We start from the raw sequence: 25,800 nt of genomic DNA, 5'->3' as shown, positions 1-25,800 counted from the left end.
ATAAATACGACCTTATCAGTGTAACCGAACCGGGTTTGCTATCTCTGGATTATATATTTCAAAATAATATAATTAAGACTGCAATATTTTATCAATCAATTCTTAAGAGGAAAAAATTTAAAAAAATAGTAAATATCGCGCATTTTTATGTTAAAATAGCCGATAATGTTGAAAACAATTTTTTAAGGGGAAATTAGTTATAGCTATTTTTATATGGTAAAACAAGTGTCGCGCTACAGCTATAACTAATTTCCCCTTAAAAAATTGTTTTCAACATTATCGGCTATTTTAACATAAAAATGCGCGATATTTACTATTATTTTAAATTTTTTCCTCTTAAGAACTGATTGATAAAATATTGCAGTCTTAATTATATTATTTTGAAATATATAATCCAGAGATAGCAAACCCGGTTCGGTTACACTGATAAGGTCGTATTTATATTTTTTTAAAATATACCCTGCCGGGCCTTATATTTTAAAACCAAATATTTTAAATCGCCATTATTAGCTCTAAAAATTAAATTAAATTAAATATTTTAAAAAAAATCCAGGCCGGGCTGTAATGTGTCACATGGTACCTCTACAGGTCTCTTATATAAAGGTATTCTATACAAAATAAAAGAATTTATTATAAAATAACTAATATTTGATTAATCAATTTTATATTAGTTTTTCAGAGATATCTCTGAAAGTTTTCAGCAAGAAACATGCCTCCCCCACCACATCTAACTGGATTGAATAGATGTATATTTTTTTCATCTTAGTAAATTATATGATAAAATTAAATTATTTTAAAAAAAAATTTCTAAGAACTCCTTCCTGGAATTATGCTCCTAACATGGATAAAGAATGGATTTTACAAAGAACAGGCAAAATGGAACCTATTCACATCGCTTTCACGGATATGCTCAATCAGAAAAGGCTTCAAACTTTGCAATCTGTAGACGAGGGCATAATGAGAGTTATATGTTATTTATAACTAACTATATACCGTCCCCGGATCCAAGAATTTTTTAAGGGGAAGGTTAACCTTAATTTTAGTTACAACCAAAAAATAAATAAACGTACAAATTTTTTTAGTGTTGTTAAACGGCTCGATTTTTAAAAACGGCTTAAGCCCATATTTTAGCCAGAAAATACACAAGCCTGGATATTTTTCTCAAAGGTGACAGAAAGGTTTGGACATCTATTAATAAAATCTCCAGACCTGCGTAATATTATTTTGCTAAAATATTAATTTAAAATCGGCTAAATCAAGTCGTTTAACAACACTAAAATTTCGAATATTTTGAACTGAAGGAGTAGAATGATCATTAAGATAAAAAAGGTAATGATTTCATTTTGTTCTATTGTGATAGGGTTAAGGAATATGGTGTCTAATATATCAAATTAGTTTTATACAGGTTTATTTTAATAGGGAATATAGTTATAGAATTTAATCGCTTATATAATCTTAATACAATACAAAAAATATTAATTTTATGGGCAAAATTTAAAACAATTTAACTATAATTCGAGTAACGAGCTTTCAACTTGAGTCGACTAAAGGACGAATATTTCGAATTAGTATTGTTTAATCATTTAACAAACAACATTTGGTCGACTAGAGGTTGAGTATTTCAAATTAGTTAATTATTAATTAACAATATATTAATATTTTAGACTTCTAACTTGAGTCGTGAATATGAGTTATATACTTGAGTTGACTAACGGATGAGTAGTTTTTTTTGAACTGTCGTCAGCTTGAGTCGACTAGAGGTCGAATATTTCAAATTAGTTATAATTAATTAACAAAACATTTGTTTTGTTTTCTATAATTTTTTCAAGCCGAAAAAATCGGCTCAGCCTTGACCCTCGAGCCGAAAAAATAGGCTCAGCCTTGAACTCTAAATCCGTGTATATCGCTCAAAATTGGAACTTAATAAATAATTATACTTTATATTATATTTGACTACTGAAAAATAAGGATGAGTAATATGTTGTTAATTTGCTTACTCATAAAATTTACGACCCAATTTGGTGCTCACGGCTTTGAACACGAACCCGCGGCTCTGCGCCCATGGGCATCAAATAAAGATATTTAAATTATATTTTGTGTAAACATAATTATTATTCTAAGTGTGCTGATCTAGGTATAATAATATTTAAAGATTTCCAATTTTTTTGACGAATTTTGGCTTCGTTATTAAAATGCCGAATTTGGCTGCAAAGTTTGTTTAAAAATTTATAATGGCTGTTTTTGGAAGTGACTATTTGGGAAAAAAAAAGTAGTTGAGATTTTCGTATTTATTGATCTTTTAGGTTATGAAGATATAAGGTTTGCAAAACTCAATCTACCAACCTGAGGGTTGGGAAATTTCTAATTATTGAGGTCGTTTAATATAAAATTTTTTTTGGTAAGATTATGGTTTGTCAGCCATAATTACCATTGATTATTTTTTATTTTCTTATCTACCGGGTCCACTAAAATATATTATTTTTATATAAATATTTTAAACATTTATTCTTACTATGAATTATTAAAATTTATATAATTTTAATCGTTAAATATTTTAAAAAGGTTTTAATAAATATTTTTAAAAAAAGTATAAACAAGTTTTATGGATCGGATAAATTGTTAACTGAGCAAATTTGCTTATCAATTGCACTTGTAACTATAGCATCACCGTAACTTTGATAAAATTAAATTAAAAAAAAATTCATAAAAATAAATAAAATTCAACTAATATGACAGATAAATAATTAAAAGATAACCAATGGTAATTTTGGCTCACAAACCATAATCTCATATTATTTCACAATTTTGTATTAATTAAAAAAAAAATTTTTAATTTATTATATTTCTTTTCAAATTTAAATAAAATCTTTTTTTTACCACTCATTTCACTGTAAAATGTGGAAGTTAATTTTCAATGAAACCTTATTACATTTTACTGTATGAAATATCTAATTTGAAGATATCAACGGAAACATATATTTTTTATTGATGATTTTTTTTTTATCATTTTAAAATTTATATAATTATATTAATTTTTGAAATAAAAATCAAAGCAATTAGTTAATCGATTAAATGGCTTGCATTCCAAGTCGGTTCTCGCTGCAAGGTTTATTCAATTTTTTTAGGTTAGGCTGGGCCAATTTCTTCGGGTTCGCACTCCAAGGCTGAGCTGATTTTTCGACTGGCGCTCCAAGAAATGTTATAAATTAAAATTTAACAATACTTTTGAAAATTTAATAAAAGATTTCAGACATGTTCTGTATCTCTTAAAACTCACGAATGCAATTCTAAAAAACTTTTGAGTAGTTTTTGTATATATATATTTAAGGCACAACCTAAAGAAAGAAAACATAAATCAGTTGCTTTTTTTATCCCTAAGAAAAAATGTTAAAGTAAGATACCAAAAAATAATAATTTTTAGTCTTACATACAATCGAGGGAGTGGTAAAAATCTCAACAGATATATCTGAAACAGAATCAAACCAATGCTCGCCTCCTATACAATCGTGCAAAAATGCTTTTTGATTATTAAAATGAATTTATAAGCGATTTTGGCCTCATAATGACCTTCTCCAAATCCATCGCGTCTTTTACCCTGCTTATTTGAATTAAAAAGGGACACTAAGTTTTTGGAAAAGGCTATTTCACAAGGCTTTTTAAAAAGCTGGTTAAGTTTAAATAATTATATAAATTTTTTTTGTAAAATAATGAGCCAGCTAAATTAATTTTGTGAGATAAAAATTATCCCGGTAAAATAAAAAGTCAAAAATATGGAAAATGTTTGTCTGAGCATCCTAGGACTCTGATTCATCCAAAAAAAGCCATCAATTAAATAATACATCACAGTAAGAATAGGTTTCGAATAGTAACAAACCCCCCCCCCCCCTGATGTTTATAATAAAGATCTTGTTTGGATAAAGTGTATGGGTATATTAAATTGTTATAATGTTTATTCACAATTCTGATAAAAGCATTAAATAGGCTAAATTCAATTTTGCCCCGATCTTCCCATTCCTAATATTTACTCCTGCCTAGTTGACTCAAGTATATAACTCGACGATTTAAGTTGGAAGTCTAAAGCAAAAATAAATATTTTGCTAATTAATAATAAATAATTTGAAATACTCGCCTTCTAGTCTACTGAAGTTGATGTTTTCACGACGTTCAGGGCTCGAGTCGAATTGAGTTCACGATTCGAGTTCATAACTCAAGTCAGCTTTCGACTGAGTCGAGACAACACTAAATTGTTATATTAAAAATATCATTGAATATCAATAATAAAATATAAATATGTCTAGTTTTGAAGTCATTATAAATTTTAAAATATTTAATATTATCTTCACTTAATCATATCTTCAAACTTTTATTTTTTAAATATAATAGTATTTTTATCGATAAATTTCGCCATTTGTCATTCATCAATTCCTTCAAAACTAGATGGCGTTACATATTTTAATAACATTTACATTTATATTATTAATTTTAATATGTTATTGACATTTTTCACATGAATTATAGGTATAAATCTAAAAAATTTACATAAAATTAATTATTTTCTGTATTATATTATATGAGAACAGTATACACCCTATTACAAGAAGTATGTAAAGTGGCAAACTAAAATGATTTTAAACGGAATCATTTTTTTGCCTCATTGTCTTAGAATCTATAGTTATAACATATTTATAAACAATGAAATTTTGAATATAATCTTATTGAAAAAGATAAAAAAAATTTAAAATTTTTCATTCCAGCTTCAATAATTGTTTTTCTAGTGCTCTACATGTTACTTAAAAAAAACGTTACTCTTTATCTTGTGAAAAAAGGAACGCGTTACTCGCCATTCAAAAAAATTTAAAAATACAATATACTTGAGATAAGATCTTTTTGTAATAATTTATTTATAAAAGTGATTTTTAAAATTTTGATCGGATAAACAAGAGCGATTATTGGCGCAGCGCATAGGAGAGTTGTATTGTAAAATAAAAATGTTAATAAGGGAAATATCCAAAAAAAAATACTTATTAGATCACCTTCACAAGAGTCTTCATTTAGAACCTCATCAATTTTTTTAAAATATCTTTATCAGAAATTAATCTGGTATGTGTGTTGTTATTTAAAGGAGAATATATTTTAAATAATTATATTAAATTCATTTTTGTTTCCATATGTTTTTTAGAATTGAGCTGAAATATTTGAATTAGCGCACAATCTACACTTTAGACTTTAAATTTTCTTTATTGGTGTAAAAGATGTATTGGGGCCAGGGCAGAGTTAAATTATATTCATCTGAAGAAATAAATACTATTGACATATATTCTTTATAATCGAGAATAAATTAAAATACCTTGATTGATTCAATATTAATTAGATTAACAATGACTGTAGAATCAACAACAAAAATGCAATAAATAAAAAGAACTTTGGTGATTGATCTGAATACAAAATATATATTTTAATTGAGAAAAAATTTAAAAGTAACTTTTTGCATTACCGTTACTCAAAAATAAAGAAACTCGTTACCTTTTGAAAAGTGAGAGTTCCTTTCATCGATGTTACTTTATGGCACTATCTTGTTTTAAGTAAAGGAAAAAAATGTAAATATTTATTCAAAGTGAATATGTATATAAGAGATCTTTATAAAGATATAGTAGTTGATATTTTTATGTTATTCAAAGGGAGGGTTATAACTTACAATCCCCCCCCCCAACTCTCCCCATTAATCAGCTACTAATATATTATATTCATGAGATATAAATATCGTATCTTATTTACTAAATAAAATATAGTGAATTTTTGTTTTTGCCCTAAAGCTATATCACGAATTAGATAGCATGAACGAACTCGATAATACTTATTGGATATATTCATCTGACCATGGTTATCATTTAGGCCAATATGGTTTAATAAAGGGGAAATCTCTACCGTATGAATTCGATATCAAGGTTCCACTATTTATTCGAGGACCCGGTATTAAATCTCACATCGAGTAAGAACAGAAAAATCTTTTTAGTATACATCTCTTGAGGTCAACTGAGATTAAGAATGGGTATCAGGTTTGGAAAGAGGATTTGATTCAAAACTTATTAATTGGCTTAAGAGTTTGAAAGATGTAATAATGATTAACCCCCAAATCAAGACAAGAATATAACCACTATCCCACTTTTCATTGGTTACATATATATAAATTAAAAACTACAGAGAGAAGGGGCGGCTTCAATTACAACGGGGATAAGACAGGATCGTGAGTAAAAAATTTTTTAGTTTATTGAAAACCCTTCGTCCTCTTTGCGGATAGTGTGCATTTCCACTAGCCAAAGTTATAAATTTAAGGGGATAGTAGGGAATAAAAATTTAAGGGGTGAAATCATCAATGGTGGACAGGGGATGCTTGAACCGCTATAAAGAGGCACTTGGATATACCAAACTAATTTAAGTAGGATATGCGTATTTATAACTATAAACTGAATATATACAAAATGTTTATTTGGAATTTTATATCATAATTAAAACGAGAATAAAAAAGATCGCTTTAAACATCGATATAGCGCCGACGATTTTGGATATGGCCGGTATAGGCGTAAAGGAACATATGGACGGGAAAAGTTTGTTGCAATTGTTGAAGAAGGAAGATCAGATAAAGTATAGTCTATATATATATATATCTTAAACAGTGCTGTTAAACGTTACTTTAAAAAGTAGCGCTCTATTACGCTATTTTTTATTTTTTTTAAAAAAAATAGCTAACGCTACTTTTGATGTTACTTTAGAATTTTTTATGTATCTCATATCTTTATTTTAATAAATAAAAAATATTGGTATAAAAATATAACTAAAATTAAATATTTATATAATTTATTCACTTTTTATTGCATTTCAATAATAACATTTCAATATTGTCATAGCCAAGTCTAGAGTGACGATCAGTAGCTTTGAAATAATCGTTCAACGCTATCACTTGAAGGCAATGCAGTATTAAATTTAACATACATATTTTAATTTAAGAAAAATCATCAAAATTATTTATTTGAATATTTTTAGATTTAAAAAAATGCAGCAGTTTTAATAGTATTATTATCATTTATTTTTAAAAAAAAATCATCTATAGCAGGTGGCGTTTTTGTTCTAGCTAGGGTCATTCTAAGATTAAAACAATAATAGCTAGAATTAAATTTATGTGAGGGATAAGTAGCATAATTGGCCATGTTTGCTGACTAGCCAGGCCACCACCCTTTAACTTTTTATCTATTTAACCAATTTCTCAAATTGGTCAAATGTGAAAGGGATTGAAATAATATTTAGTATATTTTCATAAAATTTGTAAATATATGATGTATATGGTTAACTTTAAGCATGTTTAATATCCTATAATAAAGATAATTTATAAAATATCATTAAATAGATTCGTCTGATGATAAAATGAGATGTTACTATTAATTATTTATTGAAATTTTTATTTTATGATATAATTTTTGACTAATTTCTCATGGCTAGTTGAAACATACCATGTTTGGAATGGGGCACAAAATCAACTTTCGCATAAACTCATCTAGCTTAAAAACCTTTATAGATTAGATACAGCTTTGATTCCAATTTTATTTTAAAAATTAAAGATTGGGCTATTTATTCATTGATATATTATTTTAGAGGTTTACCCAAGTTGATGCTACTAGTCTTGTTTGATAATAAAACCTTCCGGGTACATCTTACAAAGAAATTTATACCTTGTGTTAATTTTTACATCGAGATTAAAATATTTCGCGAATTTAGGAAAAGAAAATTTCATCGTTTTCCAGGGAAATTACTTTATGAACTGTACCAAAATTATCTTCAATTTTAATATCTATCGTCGGCATTTTGAATTCTAAATTGTTTTGGAAACTGGATTTATAATGCAGATTTTTAAATATAAATTTAATTTCAAAATTAAATAAAATAAAGGATTACGTCTAAATTAGTAGCGAGATACCGCTATCACTATTTTTTTTAAGATGTAGCGCTCTACTTTAACAATCAATCTCAAATATAAATTGACTTAAACAAAATAGTTGCATTACATGGCGAAAATTGTATAAAATTAAGGGTGGGTATCGTGTACATGCTAGAATACATTTCTGGTCAAATTAGACTTTTTAAATAATTTTAAAATGTGATATTCCAAATCCCGGCTGGATTCCAAATATATTCCATATCCCATTACTAGAATATGTATACTTTACTTTATAATATATATTACATCTAAAAGTGCCAAAAATGATCGAATTTGGGGAGATACTTTTTTGATAGAAAGAGGCAAAATCACGGAAAAGTTGCTTAAACGTATTCAGGATGAACAATCGGGGTTCAGCGTACAGAATCAGAACGGTGATTTGGGAAGAATAACAAAAAGTCAATGGATCAGAGAAGAATGCCTCAAGCCCGAAAATTCTTCTCCTTGCAAAAAAGATCAAGTTTATAATATTGTTAATATATTATTATGTATGAATACTGGAGCCCTGCATTTAACCTTTAGGTCCTATTCATTCGAAAAAAAAAAATTTTAATATTTTTATCCTATCGATTCGAGTATTTTCTTTTTAATCAAAGATCCGATTTCGGAATTTTATTTTAGAAAAGATCCTATTTTTTTTATTGGAGTATTGAAAAATAAAATTCCAAACGATGAGGGGATTGGGGTTTGTATTAGTCCGATCCAATTTGAAATTTCAAAATACCAGGCCTGAAAGAATATCTATGAGAAACGCCCTAGTTAAATCGAACAGGATCAATCCATGTGCAGGGCTCAAATATCAACCCTAATTAAAGATATATAATTTAAAATAGAGAAATTAAACGGCTATTTTGAGCCGATTTTTAAAAACGACTAACTCACTATTTTAATATTTCCTAAACCTCAAGATTTCGCTAATATCCTAATCTTTGTCATCCTGTTACATTATACACATCCATTAGTAAAATCTTCAGGCCCGCATTTTTCTGGTTAAAATATTGAGTTAGCCGTTATTAAAAATTGCCTAAAAACGAACAATAGTTTAATTAATTAACTCTTCATATATGTATAAATTATATTTTTAAGTAGAAATGGTTCTGCAAGAGAGATTCTAACCCCTATCCCTATAAATGGCGTATGGTCAAATGTCGTCATTATGGGCTAATGATAAAAGACCAATGCATGTGTATTCCTTCTAAGTTCAATGATGGAGTACCCCAGAAGGAAAAACTGAGGCAGAAAAAGTTTCTCAAAAAGTATGCTAACCAGAAATTCCAGCCCCACTTTATGAATAGGCAGATCCACGCTCTTGACAATGACTTGAAAGAGATATACCCCAGTGATCCGTCGAGTCAATCATCGATCGATCAAGATAATTTTGAAGGTTTTTCTAATAAAGGAGATCAAGATCGGGACAACTTTCGACAAGATGAAACATATGATCAAAGTCACTTATCTAAAGAAGAAAAAGAGAACAATGAAGGAATAGGATATTATGGAAGTGAATATAAATATGTTGATGGGACGTCCTCTAATTCGGTATCGCTAGATAAATCAAGCTTCGGTTCTTATCATGGTTCTAACGAGATAACAATCATGAGATCTGATCACGACTTATCGGGCAGAACAAATACGAATTCTTATTCGCGCGATGCAGTTGATTTAAACGAGGGCAAATCAAATTTAGACGGAAATCACTATCATCGGCTCAAGAAAAATCAACCACAATTTGATCCACGAAAATTAGGGGAAAGGTACTCAAAAATGGATTTTAAAAACTCCTCCCTCAAAAATTTGTTAAAGCTTGAACATAGAGAGAAGTGTTTGCAAAACTTGAAAAAACGTAACAAACATAGGAAAAAACGTAAAAAGAGTAAGCCATATTTACCAATTGCAAACATTTAATATGCCGTTAATTTTCAATTAAGTTTTGACTCTGTTAAAGAATTTAATGTTACTAATAACCCAGAGCGTCCATAGACTTTTCCCAGGAAAAGGCCATATATTTATGTGGATAGGATGAATAAAGTCTTTTTTTGCTGAAAAACATTAATTGTGTTCTTTTAATAGTATATTCTTGGTAATCTGTTTAGCTAAATGTCGGTTTTGTTTTACCATAAAACACCTTGTTTTTAATATTATGTGTAATATCTTTGTATGCTAATTATAGTTTTATCACCATATTAATTGAGTCGAGATTTACACATGTATGGGCACCTATGATTATAATCATTAATTAAACTGACAAAATACTGTTTACTAAATTTAAATATAATAATAATTAAGGAAATATCAAAAAATGTAGAATGACCGAAAACAATACTGTCATTTGCGAATATTCGGTTTACAGTTTATATCTCTGGGATAGGCACAAAGAAGACATTAGAGATCAAATAAAAGCTTATAAGGCTTGCCTAAAGGAATTAAAAGTTGTTATTAATTTTATGCACATATATTTAAAAAAAATTTAACCATAAGCTTTTTCGATAAATAATATATATAATTATTATTTAAGGACATCCGTAACTTTTTGAAAAAGCATCAAAATTCTTTAAAATTTCGTAGTGAAAGGTCGGAAAGTTTTCCTTTTCCTAACGCTTCCGTCGTAACTGATAATAGAATAATTTCGCCGTTATATTCAGCAAAATCAGAAAAAAGTATTTATATTCTTAAAAATTTTAAACCTTAAACAAAAATAATTGTTTGAACAGGAATTTGACACTCATCTGTTAGAATTTACGGCTACAAATAGCTTAAAATTTTATCATTTGAAACATAAGCAAAATAAACATTTCTTATTATATAGAATTTTAATTATTTTAACTGCAGAGTTTGATGGTTATTTTTGAAATAGAGTTTTTTAAATCAAATTTTAACTAAATATTTTAATTTTTTTAAAAAAAAAAATACTGTAATTTTCATGTATAAAAAAGATGGAATCAAAATTTTTTTAAAAATCAATATTTTTTTCAAAACTTACTATGAAAATAAATCGGAATTTAATTTTATATTTTTTTTATCCTGTGAAATAATTTGTAACTTTCTTTGATTTAAAAATATTTTAAAAAGCAAAATAGAAAAAAAAGAAATATTTAACATTGCCCCTAAGTTTTTTTTATTGTCAACGTTCCAGCTTTTTTAGTAGAAAAGCGTGTAAGCATGAAATAGAACCATCAATAGAATTTGGAGAAAATTATGGAATAGAATGGTTATTCCAATGTTAATTTCGGGAAGAGTTTACTAATTTAATTTATTACAAATATAATTTTATAATAATGGCTCATAAATATTTATTTTAATTTTCCAGTTTGCTTCGCAAAATTTTATTTCATAATTAATAAGAAATTCCCCTCTTTTTTTGGCCCGATCCCAATAGCTGCGCACTTTCCATTGATTTATATAATAAAAAGAAAGGAATAAAATTTGCGTATTAAATTATATTCATAAAAAAATTAGGTTATTATTTTGAAACAATCCCATTGTTTTAACCTTAAAATATTTTTTATATAAAATGATGAGTTATAGTTATTTTACCCCAAATCACTATTTTCCCTTTACGAAACTAAATCCTATTTATTAAAATAATATGAATTATTTCATCATTTAGAAGAAAAAGATAATCATAATCTTAATTATGAAATTTGCGCTTGCCCTCAATACGTAGGACACTATAACGGAATAAGCGGGAATGATGAAGAGGTACAGAGTTCGTACGATCATTACGAAGATACTATCGGAGAACTAAGCAGTGATCGCCCATACATAATAGATAGCTATGATGCCCAAGCTAGAAATGAAAAGCCAATAGGAATAGTAGAAGGTTTAGAGATACACGGCCAAACTGTTAACAATTTATATAATGTTGCAGGCGAAGATGATTATTCAGTCAAAACAAAAAGGTTATAATTAGGCAAAGGCGATTATTAACTTCTATTTAATAGGTCGGCGCGACCCGTCCAACTAAAGTTTATTTTTTCAGAATTATAAAATAATTTTGTACAAGTTGTCCTCCCACAAAATTAATTTTTCGTATGTAGGTAAAATATGTAAAAAATATTTTGCATATTTTGTCCATTCTTTCGCCCAGCTGGTGAGCGATCAATATTATATCTATTCTTTCTTTTCGTTCAATAATCTTAAAACTAAGCCCATTTTTTCCTCCTAATTTAATTTGTAGAAATAATTACATTTTACTATGAAACTAAGAAATGCTCTCAAGCATGGCGCGTTTATCAGGACTTCGAAAAGTTTGGACAGCTTTAAACCTAAAAAAACGCGGCAAAAAAGGCATAGGAAGAAAAAACACAAAGATGGAAAAGATAAATGCTGCAACGAAAAAATGATGAATTGCTTTCAACATGATAATTATCACTGGAAAACGCCACCTTTTTGGACACGTATGAATTACGTGAAATATATAAAATAGTTGCTAGCCATTAATTTAAGCCCCAGTCACATGAGCTCAATAATAATTTGATATTCTTTCTAATTGTGTCTTATTTATGTAATACAACAAGAAAATATTGTTCTTCATTAAGGATATCAATTAATCTCAAAATACTAAATTTTTATACATTTCGATTTTTTTATTCACTTTTATATATATAAGTGGGACCATTTTGCTTCTGCCAAAACGCCAATAACCAATCCTTCTCCTGCTTACGAACAATCAACAAAACGTTTAATTTTTTGTATTGCGAATTCGTGACCGGATTTATAAGTTATTATGACATCGAAAACGATCCTTATCAAGTTATTAGATTGCGATATTAATAATTCTACCAGTTTTGCTCCTCAAAATAAAAAAAAATAAAGTCTAGAGATTTTTGTTGGCTGAAGATTTCTTTAAGAAGCTCCAACCAATTTTTGTTATATTTTACCCAATTACAAATCTTTTGTGATTCTCGTGCGTTAAAAATCTTATACTCAAAATTTTAGGCGAAAAAATCTTTAAAGATTTTTTTTAAACTCGAATTTTAACTAACCGAAATTTATTTAGAAATTGAAAAAAATCGAAAAAGAACGGGTTCTAACAAAAGACATTATATTGTTCAAAATTTTGTGATTCATTTTGAGTTTATTTATTGTTTAAATTTTTGGTTGCTTTAACAGAGTTTGGAAGGTACCCTTGGAACCGCGTAAAATTAAGAACCGAAACTGGAATCCACTTGTCTTAGGAACCGAAACAGCTTTCTTAAATTAGAACCATACTAGAGGAAAATTGAATCCATGCACGGGGATGTAGCGTAAACAAAATTGATCATTGTTGCATATAAAAATGATATATTATTTATAAAAGATTTATTCATTTTAAAAATAATCATATTTCTAGCTATATTTCAATTAAAATTGGCCTCAAAAAAATAGCGTTAGCCCATTTAAATACTTATTATATTTATTATGATATAATAAAAATCAAAGCTCAAAAATATAGTGGCAAAATTATCGTTACCGAAGCTTCTAAATCTACATAATATGTTATTGAAACTAAAAACTTGCAAAGGACAGGAATGTAATGTGCTTTTTAACCAAAAGTAATAAATTATTATATAATATGGTATAAATTCTTACTAGGAAGTAAATAAATAATCTCTTTTAGTCTACGCATTGTAAAATCGCGCATATTATACGTTAAAAAAACCAACTATGTAAGACTACGTTCAAAGCTGTTTATCTATTTTTGATGAAATCATAAGAGTTATTAAAAGATACTTTTTAAATGGATCTAGATACAGATACATCGTCTAAATTAATATCTAGATACACATATTTTAATCAAAAATCTATCTAGATACAAATACCACATTTTTGTATCTAGATACTTGCATCTAGATCCTTTAACAACTCTGGAAATCATCATGAATTGTTGTCGGACAATTCAATCATAAACAACAAAAAATTACAAGATAAGCTTAAGACGTAGCCATTTACAGTTAGCGCGAATTCGCGGCGAAGTATATAAAATACGCCGATATCGCTGTGAATTTTGTATACTTAGCAGTAAAATTCGTATACCTCGCCGCAAATTAGCGCTACCTATGAATGCCAAGTAAAGCCATTAAAAATTGAGCGAATTCGCGAGAAAATAAAATTAGCAAAATGAAATCTGCAATTATTTTTGCGAAAATAAGAGTACATTTTGCTGATTCGCTCAATTGTAATTTTTTTGATGACGTAGGTTTTATGTTTAAAACATAAACATTTATTTTTCTTCTTACAAAACGCTCGGACAATCTGGTATGAACTTAAACTAAGCAAAATAAAACAAAAAATAACGCCATATAAAACTATATCGTTGATAATTTATCGTATAAATCAGCGTCTCGTTATTTCATATCTTTTAAAGTGTGCATGGATAGGTTTTTGCTTTTTTAAAAAGGAATTTAGGTATGTTCAAATTTTCAAAAACATAATACTATATTGCATTATCTATATTAATTATAATTTTATCTATTAGACTCAGCTAAAAGATAGCAGCATTATACCCAATAATTGGTCGACGGAGAAATAACGATTTTTGTCGAGTCTTCTAGGAGAAAAATGTACATGAATCTTTATAGATTTCATTTTATAAACTCCTTCATTAATGCTAAACCACTACTTATTCCTTTTGTAATTTCAACTTTATAATATTTTATTAAATTATTAACTTGTATAGTAAATGAAACATTCTTCATTTTCTAACTATACTAATTTATTTAAAGTTGATTTATAATCTTTACTAGGGATATTTTCGCTAAAAATGTTATTATATGTGTGATTTTCAATCCAAAACAAGTGTAAAATTGCATTCGATCATTGTATATTTTTTAAAAAATATGTATATATTTTAAAAAAATGTTGTGAATTTCTATGAATTTATTATACGAAGATTAAATACCAAATTACTTATTAAATGAAATGCATAAAAATATAAATGATCATAATGAAGCAATACGCTAGCCCATTGATCACAAGTGTTGGCGGTAAATGATCAAAGAATCTGCATCTAATATTTATTTTTTTAAATCATTGATAAATAAAAAAAATTATTAATTTTTCTTATATTAATTGTATTCAATTCTTATTTAGTCTTTAATCCATGTCCTGTTCTGGCTAAATTGATTTTGAACTAGGTCAACCTGGTTTTTTTTAAGTTGGTCCATTAAATATATAATTTTGGCTTGGAAGGAGTCACAAAGATATGTTGTCTATGTAAACCTAAATCTCTTTCGTTTTAGGCTGTTTAGAGAAAGCTATTATAAATGGATAAACAGTATTGTTTAGAAATCGACGAATTATATATATCTATATTTATATTAATAATTTATTCTAAAATAATGTGTAAGGTGGTCATACTTTATGAAAAAAAAAAAATTGTCCGGGGAAATCAATTTGTTTTAAGGAATAATTTTAAAAAAAAGATTTATTGAGCATATTTAAAGAGAAACCAATTAAGGATACTTGAAGCATTTGTTAATTTCAGCAGATTTGTTAAAAGATACTCTTCAAATATGTCTTATGGCTTAAAAAGGTATCTAAAAAAATTTCCAAGATATATTAGATGCAATTTTTTGGAGGGTTTTATTCAGAGGCGTAACAGACATCCTCAGGTTTGCAGACACATAGGGCAGTTTTAAACTATGGAGCAGATCCACTTATTACCAATCTACCAACAAATTAAATTTAGAAGAATTGAATTATTAGACTCATAGCTAGGGGAAGGGACACAATTAGGTTGATATTTTTCCTATAAATTTTATTAGAAGTCTTTAAAATACTGTATATATTTTTGAGGGAGAGGGGGGACATTTTTATTGGTTTAAAATAATAGAAGAACAGGCAAATTTCCTCTTACTCCCAACTGGAAAAGTCTATGACTTGACTATATTGATGGCTGACTATGCTTAACCTAAAATAAGAGGTCATAGCCTGAAAAAGTGGTAATGATGAAAGTGAATCTTGGGTCAAAGATTATTTAGGCCTAGTTCGAGCCAACAAAAAAAGGATCAACCCTGCATTCAAGTTAGCGTGAATTCGTGGAGAAGTATCCAAAATATCGGCGAATTCGCGAAGTCACGCTAAATGTGAATGCAAGGTTTGCGGCCGAGCTTAGCTTAACAACAAATGATTAAGGCTTAGCCTTAAAATGAATAATTGAGTTATTATATGCTTTAGCCTAAAAAAATAGGCCATTATACAAGTATAGTCCCTAGCGATGCCATTGTTTTATATTATATTTCTTGAGGAACTATTGATTTTTTATATAAGGTTAACTTAATTCTGTCAATTAATTAGTAATTTTTTTTCTCTTTCTTAATTTATAATTTACAATTTCTCGAACAAATTTCGGATCTAAGGATTCCATAAAACGCGTTTTTGTCATATAATTCGTGACACATCTCTTCGGGGTCTGATTTGAGGCAGGCAGACTGTCTAGGTTCGTAAAGCCTTTATGCAAAAATAATGTTTTATAATTATTTTAAAAAAAATATTGTATATTGATAAGGTTGGCGCAGCCCTAATTACAACTTCTTGAAATATGTAACTGAAATCAATCACTTCTACTTTGGGTGCCAAATTAGGAAACGGCTTCAACATCTTTGCCTGATGTCAACGGTGTCGGCCGATACCAACGATTTTTTAAAAACAATGTCAATGGCTGATCCCGCCAATTTTTTTAAATTTCGATTCCTCACTTCCCTTAATAAAAAACTAATATTTAATTTTATTCGCGATGTCTCTTAAATCATTAACAAATGCCAGATCTACTTCACTTATAAATAGAAGCTAAAAATTAAGACTAAATAAACTTTTGAATAAATAATGAGCTTCTAGTGTAATGAATTAGCTAAAAAAGGCCCGACGCAGGATTTAATTTGTCAAGGAGCCAAAAAACTACTATTCGCATTAAGTCATACCCTTTAAGTATAAAATTATTTTAAGCAAGTCTCGATTCGTTTGTCCAAACCTTTCTGTCATCTTTCACCAAAATCTTCAACAAGCGAAATATATTTGGGCAATATATTGGGTTAGCCTTTTCTAAAAAATTGATCCCTTTAACCACAGTACATCAAGCCATTTCAAGATTGTTTTATTTTTAAATTTACTGATTTATTTTATTTTAAGAATAGAATTATTTTAATAAAATTGGTTACATTAACATTAGCTAAAAAATATGTAAGAAAGAGCAACACAAAAACATCTTTATATTGAAGCCGTTTCTTAGGCATGTTTCCAGCAATTATTTTTTTTAATATTAACGATTAAATGGTGTCTGAGAGGCCACAACTATTATGCCAAAGACGGCTTTGAAAAAAAAGGTTATATATAGAAATGACTAAAATATTTCATTCATTCGGAAAGGAAAAATGATTATAAATATGAAGTAAACCAGCCTAGGTGCTTCCTGCATTTTTTGCAAAACACTGGAACATGAGTAAAATCTTTGTAAAATGAATCTTTGACTATTTTCTACAAAAAAAATGTATATATTTAGTTAAAACATTTTTTAAAAAAATAATCGATAATAAAATTAGTCAAAATATAAAACAATTGAGTTTATTATAAAAAAAAATTAATGTAAATATAGCGGAACTGGCACTCCAAAATGTTAATGATCATATCTTATCTAGTCTTCTAAATTCGGATCATTCTTTAGTTGTGTGTCAACAGAAATGCTTCCATGAAGATTGAACTAATTCCTTAAGCGAAATTTTTAGTCGAAGATGGTAGTTAGGCAAGGACTCGGTTAATGATTATTTGGGAGGGGGGGGGGTCGGTTCAAAATCGCTTTAAATTATCTAATTTTGCAACAATAGACTCTTCTATACTGCTACAAATAATCGGAGGAGCAAACCTAAAAATAGTCTAAAATAAGAATTGTTTTCTTCTTTAACTTTAGATTAGCATTTATATATACCAGCAGAATAAAGAAAAAAAAATAAGGTAAATTTTTACTTTAGTCGATGTCCAAAATCATTTTTATAAAATTCGAAATCGTATATTAAATTTTTGAAAATATTCTAAAATTATATTTTGAACAAGTTTATACTTTATAATTATAATTTACTCGAATACTATAATTGATTAAAGCTTCAAAAGTTTGAATCGAATTTTATGATATTTTAGACACCGCCTTATAACAAAAAATGGTAATCTAATGTAGTAATGAAATACAAGAATTGCGAAAAAATATAACCCAGATACTTACATAGCCGTGTGGGGGGGGGCAGAGAGATAAATCCCCCTCCCAAAGTCAAAAAATTCAAATGCCGAATAAAATATTTTTGATAAATATTACTATTCCTACCTCGTATCCCAGAGAATCTTTTCGAATCTATTTCAAATCGTGGCAGAGAAAAATTAAATATTTGACAGGTTTTTATAGTGAGGATATTTAAATTTTCCCTTGAAGCATTACTAGCTAAATACAAAATGTGGTATAAAATATTAACTATGGTTGATAATGTTCAAAAAATGCGATAGATGTTTCTTGCATTATTTCGAACATATTTTAAACTTAATATATTAAAATTATTATATATTTTGACAACTAGTACTTCTACCAATAAAAGAACATTTTCTACTTTAAGAATAATAAAAAAACATGAGAAGTACTAACTCTGAAAAAAAAGATTGAATAGGTTAGTTCTTTTATTATACATAGGGAGAGTTGACATCAAGCACTGATGAAATCATTGAAAAATTAACTCAATCCCAAAGAAGATTGAATTTTACAATTATAAATTTATAAATTTATAATAAGCCTATTAATTATATTTCTTCATGCAATTCCATTTTTTATCGCACCACAAATTTTTTTCCATGAATATTTTAAGTTTATATAAATGCAATCTTAAGAATAATCTTAAGATATTCTGTATTCCCAACATTTTTTATAAAATATAATTTATATCAAATTTAAATTCTTAAAAAATTTCTATATTTTTTTACAAAATCATACATCGATTATATACATTTAATATTTTATCATTAATTTATATTAGAATTTGTGTATTATAAATTGTCAATATTTTATGGTCACTAAGTCATAACATATTTCTGAAACTATTCTTAGATAACTTCTAGAATAATTCCAAAAATAAAATTTAATTATCCCCACCTTCCCCCATAGTGAATTCTTGCGTACGAGCCTGATTATGCCAAATATAAACTCATGTCATAAAATGACATGAAAATAATTAAACTAATATACTTTATATATAATGGGCTGATTAAAACAAGGGTTCTGAAACTGACAAAATTTTTGTGGGTTTAATATGAATCCAGGAGGAAATTGCAAAAAAAGATTCGGAGCCAGAATCTAGAAAAAAATTTTAAATGGTTTCGATCCAGGACAAGCCTAATCCGGACTCGAAATGATAGATCAAATTAGTAAGTTTAATTTATAAAACATGTTTAAGCTTTTATAACTAGGCTTAAATAACCAAAGTGTTTCCTTATCTTTATGATTTAGTAAAAGTATTTTAATTCTTTTTACCCGCGTTTTTAATTGATAATTTTTAAATGTGTATTCAATTGCACATTAAAAGTTAAAAAAATTTTAATTTTAATTCAATATAACGAATTATATATAATTGTATAATCTAATCATTATTATATAAATAATAGTGATGTTAAAAGTTACTTTTGAAACATAACTAGTTACAGTTAATAGTTACATTGGCAAAAACATAACTAGTTATAGTTACTAGTTACATTTTTACAAAAGTAACTAGTTATTAATTACAGTTATTTTCAAAAATAACTTTACTTTATACATCCTTCATATGTGCATTATTTATTTATTGAATGCATTTATTTAATATAAAAAAAATTAGGATAAACAAAGTATAATCAGTTATTTAAAATAATATACAATTTATTTATATAAAAAAATATCGCAAAATTGAATATTTACATCGAATATAAAAATATATATTTGCATTGAAAAAAAACATTTATTTTTCATAAAAATTAGAATCTAATAAATGTTTATTTGCTTTTAACAACAAATTAATTTCAAAGTTATAATCTAGGAGACGTACTCGTTTATCTCCAAAAATGAGCTTACCTAGACTGAATAAGCGCTCTACGGGAGCACTTGATGTTAGAACAACATTATATTTAAAGAGTAATTTTAATTTTGGAAAATCGTTATATAAAGAAAAATGTTGTTATTAGATTTGATAAAGTTTTCTATAAGTTCATTATCCAGAATATTTTGGCGCTTTAGGTCAAAAAATCCAACTACACTTTCTTGCCTAATCCAAGGCCAGTCAGTTTTAAATAAAAGGTGAAGAATTGCAGCAATGATGTTGTCATTATCATAAAGATTATTAAACCTATAACATGATATTATTAATTTATAAATAATTATTTGATTTTAGTTACCTTTTTTCAATACTAGCTAAATTTTAAATTAATAAATTTAATTTAAAAAATAAATTTAATTTAAAATTAATTTATCACAACATATTAAAAATAAAATTAATTATTTGAATATATCTTTAAAAGTAACTAGTTACTTTTGGCAGTTACATTTCAAAAATTTTAACTAGTTACAGTTACTAGTTACAATTTTAAAAATATAACTAGTTACAGTTATTTTTTAGCCAAAATGTAACTAGTTACCTTAATATCACTAATAAATAACAATTAGTTCATAAAAAAAAAATCTGTAAAACAATTATGATTGGCCACACCACATTTTACACAACTAATTTTTTTAGAAAATTTACAGTGATATTTTGCACTTCCCTTTCTTTTCGTTATTCTTTGGCCAGTGGGCCGTCACCTAGCTTTACCTAATTTTTTTCGCAACCGTCTATTGCTACATTTTTTCACAAACACCTGGAGCGCCCCTCTTTTTTAAATTGAGGAGTGAGAAAATTGAGGAGTAAGAAAATTGAGAAGTGAGAGCGGGAGCTAGCTTCTTTTAGGGCTGGAGTGGAAGAGCGCCGCTCCACATAATATTTGTTAATTAAAATTCAATAAAAATGAAATTTTATTTTATTTAAATTTATCCATTATTAAATGTTTAGCCGAGTTTCATATTGGTTTTTCATCTAATCATTTTAAATATTAAACATCAAGTTTTTTTATATAGAAAATTTTTTGGAAAATCTTGTAATATTAATATTCATTTTATAGATATATAACAAAAAATAATTTTAGTTAAGGATTTAGATAACATAGATGAAGAAATCGAATTTTCATTTCCATCACACAAAAAATATTTTAAACTTCTAAAAGATGTTAATCCAAATAATCAAAGAAATTTAAGGGCAAAATGCCTTTTGTGTTTAAATAAAACTATTTAATTTTCAAAATTGAGCAGCTTCAATCTAAAAAAGCATCTAAAAGTAATTTAAATACAAAATGATTTGGAAGATTTTTTCGGATTCCATGAAATTGATCATCAGGTGATCATATATTGGACAAATATTTTTTAAATAATGATACCAAAATTACTATTTTCGAGAAATTCCCTTAATTAAAAAATATCTTTAACCTCGCTTCCCTCTAGTGCTCCTGGGGAGCGCCTATTTAGTATTGCAAAAGAGGTCTTAGGGGAGAAGCGTGGATGTTTGTTAGATTCTAATTTAGAAAATTTATTACTTTTAAATGCTAATAAAAGGTTATAAATATTTTGATAGATCATTTAATATAAATAAAGCTTTTTGATAAAAAAATATGATTTTGTTTGGTATACCTTCTAGAAAAATGAAAATCAAAGGAGCGGTTATGAAGTGGCACTCCATTACTTGGAGCGGAAGCTAGCTCCTTTTAAAAATGTAGTAGCGGGAGCAGGAGTTAGCTCCTCTTGAGAAGGTAAGAGCGGGAGCTAGCTAATTTTAAAAAGGAGCATTAACAACTCTGAGTTATATATTATATTTATGATATGCCACTGAATGCAAGTTTAAATATTTAAATATAATGGAAAATAATTAATTGTACAAATAAGACTTTAATTTCATGAAGTAATAAAATATATTTAAATAATATAATCTTCTTTATTGTGTTGTTGATAAACTTGTTTTTGTTAAAATGTAGTCAATCATAAAATATATTTTAATTTGTATGGCCCGGCCCAGATTTTTAAAAAAATTTTATTTTATTATTTTCAGGCCTGGCCCGGATTTTTTTAAATTTATTTATTTTTGATTTTTATAGCTAATAATGGCGATTTCAAATATTTGGTTTTAAAATATATGGCCCGCCCCGAATATTTTTTTTAAAAAAAATTTCAGGCCTGGCCTGGCCCGGTCCAGGTATATTAAAAAAAATTAAAATACGGTCCAGCCCATGTACTCAGGCCAGGCTTAGGGCCGGGCTTGCAGGTCTCTGATATAGATCAATAACACTTTTTAAATATATTTTAAACACTCCTTTTTAAACATTATATGGATTAAAGGTAATAAAATGAGTATAGGATTTTATAATTGAATATAAGTCAAACATTTACTCAAATGAGCGATATGCAATATATGGTTAAAAAACTCTTTCAATTACTATTTTTACCCCTAAAGTTTTACTGGTAAAAAAAATTTGAAAAATGTTAGTCGTTAGGACAGGTTGTATTTTAAATAGCATTAGAAGGAAAACAAATAAAAAATCAAGTTTGGATTCCTCATATACTAATATTTTAGTAAAAGCACAAATCTTTGTAAATAATTATTATCAGGCTTAGATATAGTGGATAATAAAATTTTATTTTAAAGAATTTTTATGCATGATAATTTCAAAAGATTTACTTATAAATTTTTTTAAATAAGAATTTTGGCATTTTATTTTTAGGTAAAATTTGATCAAAAATCTCTCTTCTTTAAAAAATAAATCTAAGATATTTTTTTCAAACTATAAAGAGGACAAAAATATTTAAAAAAAGGTTATATTAAATATGAATATTACTTTGCCAAACTCAAATACATTTGCGGTCTTAGTTGAAATCAAGTATAAAGGTATATTTTCAGGATTGATAAATTTTTGCACCAATATGTTTTTGGTTGTTTGATTAGGGCCCAAAACTTTTTCATTTAAAATTTCTTTAGCTATTATGCTAGGTTTATTAAATATGCTTGGGATAGTAAGTACAATATTGCCACACTGTCTACATACATATGAATCTATTAATATTAAAAATATTTAATTTGGAGAGAGAATAGTAACAAAATCTATAACCTATTTATAATCATTAAAACTAGTGTTGTTACATGGCTCATTTTGAGCCAATTTTCAAAAATGGCTGGGTGAATTCACAGTAGAGAGCGACAGCGACACGACAAAATACAAATATATGTAATTACCAATGACTATTCATAGTGAGCTTTTGCGACGCGACACGACAATCCCGCCACATTTGTCGCATTAAACTTAAAAATCAAGTTACAAATCATTTTGTTTTTTTCCATACGACATTAACTACAATATGGCCGAAAAAGATTTACAAGTAAATTTTTGATATGCTATTAAAATAATAAATGTTATATATATATATATTAGAATATAAATAAATATTATATTAATAATTTTTTATAGAAAATCAATAAAGAAGATTTAATCAATTCCATTAGATACCATCCTTGTCTTTATGACAAAAAATGTATAGGTTATAAAAATAACTCAATTTGGAAATTAATATCAGCTGAAAACAATATTGAGACAGGTAATTAAAGAGTTTTTAAAATATTTTCTAAATCAACATGGAAAAATTTAAGAGATTGCTTTATGAGGGAGCATAAAAAATTGAAATCTTCAAAGAGTGGGTCAGGGGCTAATCAAACTCCCACTTGGCAATTATATCACAATATGGCTTTCCTTATTCCAACTATAGAGCCAGGAATTCAATACAGTAATTTGAAAAAAACTAATCCTGTAATATCTAAAATTGATGAAGCAAATATTGCAAGAGCAATGTTTGAGCAAATGAGTGGTAATGAAAATTATCAATATGAAGATGGTAAATATACTAAATTTTGTTAATATTTTATTAATATATAGTCATTGAAATCCCCTACAGAGATACAAGTAGTGAAGATACAATTCTAAGGAATGATTGTAATCATATTTTATATAAATAATACTATATATATTTAGCATCACCATCAACTAGTATTGCATCAAATTTATCTTGCAAAAAATTAATTTAAAAAAAAAATATTGATCAAGGTAACATTTGTAAATATTTTTATTTATTTTAAACTAGATCTATTTGAGAAAATACTTGAAATAGAAAAAATGAAAGAAATAAGATCATCTACAAATTCTTGGTTTAATGTCATGCTAGATCAAACCTTGGAAAAAAGATCAGAAAGGGGAAAGAAGAAGCTTATTAAAATTATTTTTGATATTCTCTTCAACTTTGACACTGATGAAGAAGAATGAAAAATATTATATATTGTTATTATTTCATTGGAGGGCTTTTATATTATTTTAATTATATTTATGACATATATAATAAATAAACTTTCTTTTTATTAAATTATTACAAATCAATATATAAAAATAGAGTAATATTTTTGAAATTTATTATATTATTAAGCTCTAATAGCCTTGATAATTTTATTTATCTAAAAATATTCAGAAAAGGCATCTCTAATATCTTTAGAAACTTTTGAGGGTTTTTTTATAGATTGAGGATTAACATAAATAATTATTTTGTTTATGATCTTGTATACCCTTGGGGTATAGATTTATGTTTTCTATTATTTTAATCATATTAAGACACATATAATAAATAAAACTTTCTTTTTATTATATCATTACAAATAAATATAAAAAAATGGAATAATATTTTTAAATTATAAGCTATAATTGACAAGGTAATTTATTTCTATAAAAATATTCTGAAAAAAAAATGCTTGTCGCTACTACTATGAATGCTATGTCGCTTACAACAAATCAGCTGCTCTGTCGCCTAATGTCGTGTGGTGATTGTCGTGTCGCTGTCGCTCTCTACTGTGAATTCACCCTAACTCAATATTTCATCCATAAAAAATATTCCCAGGCCTGAAGATTTTGCTCATAGAATGAACAAAGATCTAGACATATATTATCGAAATCTTGAGGTTTAGGCAATATTTTCCTGGCTATAATGTTGAGTTAACTGTTTCTAAAAATCGGCTCAAACCAAACCATTTAATAACACTAATTAAAACCACCTGAGGCCATGGCTTTTGCATGAAATTTTACTAAAAATCATTTTAAATTAAATCTATTGGAGTCAAATATGGGTGAGGTGTTGAAGAGACCTGCAGGAGACTAATTTTTTTGATCTAGTCAGAAAAACAAACATAAAAAATTCCAGATTAAATTTAAGAATCAAATATAAATAAAATTACCCAAAAATATATTTATCATGTTATAAATAAAAATATATAAATATGTTATTCAATTTTAACTGATTTTTTTTTATATTTCTTTTACATAATAAAATTTTGATTTTTTATCTTACAAAATATTTCTTGTTATTACATTCTTGTAATACTATGATTATCTTATAAAATAAATAACATTTTATTTAAATTTGATAACTCCTGAATTAATATTTGTGTAATTAATCAATGGGTACCTAATCTACTCTGTCTGCAAGTCGCTAAAAATTATAACATGCGTATCAAATATGTTTATATAAAATACTTTTCAATTTAAGAAATTTATTTTATTGCTAAAAAAATATATTCCAAGTTGCGATATGGTGTATTAAAAAAAAATATGGCAAAAAATATGAATTACCTTCACAAGAAAAAAGTTTAACAGAGCATTCTAGCAGGAGCAAAAATAAGATTAGCATATGTGGGGATAGATGGTCACATAATGTTTTTAAA

The 25,800-nt window shown here is 26.9% G+C and overlaps 2 protein-coding genes across 4 annotated transcripts in view; one reads left to right on the top strand and one right to left on the bottom strand.

Annotated features, from left to right (window-relative positions):
• Positions 1 to 14,992, top strand: part of LOC135930469 (extracellular sulfatase Sulf-1-like) — a 22,186-nt gene extending 7,194 nt beyond the window's left edge. The window contains exons 5-16 of one of the 3 annotated variants that reach the window (XR_010572775.1): positions 813 to 963; positions 5,814 to 5,989; positions 6,517 to 6,642; positions 8,246 to 8,450; positions 9,080 to 9,863; positions 10,277 to 10,419; positions 10,506 to 10,647; positions 11,598 to 11,889; positions 12,197 to 12,387; positions 12,600 to 12,742; positions 13,103 to 13,236; positions 13,412 to 13,524. Coding sequence is in view for 1 of the 3 variants with exons in the window: in XM_065467271.1 (XP_065323343.1) it covers positions 813 to 963; positions 5,814 to 5,989; positions 6,517 to 6,642; positions 8,246 to 8,450; positions 9,080 to 9,863; positions 10,277 to 10,419; positions 10,506 to 10,647; positions 11,598 to 11,889; positions 12,197 to 12,387; positions 12,600 to 12,742; positions 13,412 to 13,524; positions 14,448 to 14,457 (2,476 nt within the window). In the remaining 2 variants the exon portion in view is untranslated. Of the gene's footprint in view, positions 1 to 812; positions 964 to 5,813; positions 5,990 to 6,516; positions 6,643 to 8,245; positions 8,451 to 9,079; positions 9,864 to 10,276; positions 10,420 to 10,505; positions 10,648 to 11,597; positions 11,890 to 12,196; positions 12,388 to 12,599; positions 12,743 to 13,102; positions 13,237 to 13,411; positions 13,525 to 14,447 lie in introns of those variants that run through there. The other 2 variants (XM_065467271.1, XR_010572776.1) reach the window with 2 other exon arrangements.
• On the bottom strand, positions 14,810 to 25,800 carry LOC135930470 (uncharacterized). Its single transcript, XM_065467272.1, has 5 exons — positions 25,709 to 25,800; positions 22,886 to 23,100; positions 17,364 to 17,443; positions 16,302 to 16,420; positions 14,810 to 14,978 (listed from the first exon to the last, which is right to left on the bottom strand). The coding sequence occupies exons 1-5, from the start codon at positions 25,764 to 25,766 to the stop codon at positions 14,941 to 14,943; spliced, it is 510 nt and encodes a 169-aa protein (XP_065323344.1). The 5' UTR covers positions 25,767 to 25,800; the 3' UTR covers positions 14,810 to 14,940.

The sequence above is a fragment of the Gordionus sp. m RMFG-2023 genome, chromosome 5 (assembly GCF_954871325.1).
Source record: "Gordionus sp. m RMFG-2023 chromosome 5, tfGorSpeb1-WG-v2, whole genome shotgun sequence".
Taxonomy (NCBI): Eukaryota; Metazoa; Nematomorpha; class Gordioida; order Chordodea; family Parachordodidae; genus Gordionus; species Gordionus sp. m RMFG-2023.
The sequence above is the reverse complement of the archived record's forward strand: the minus strand, read 5'-3'. Positions and strand labels throughout refer to the sequence as shown.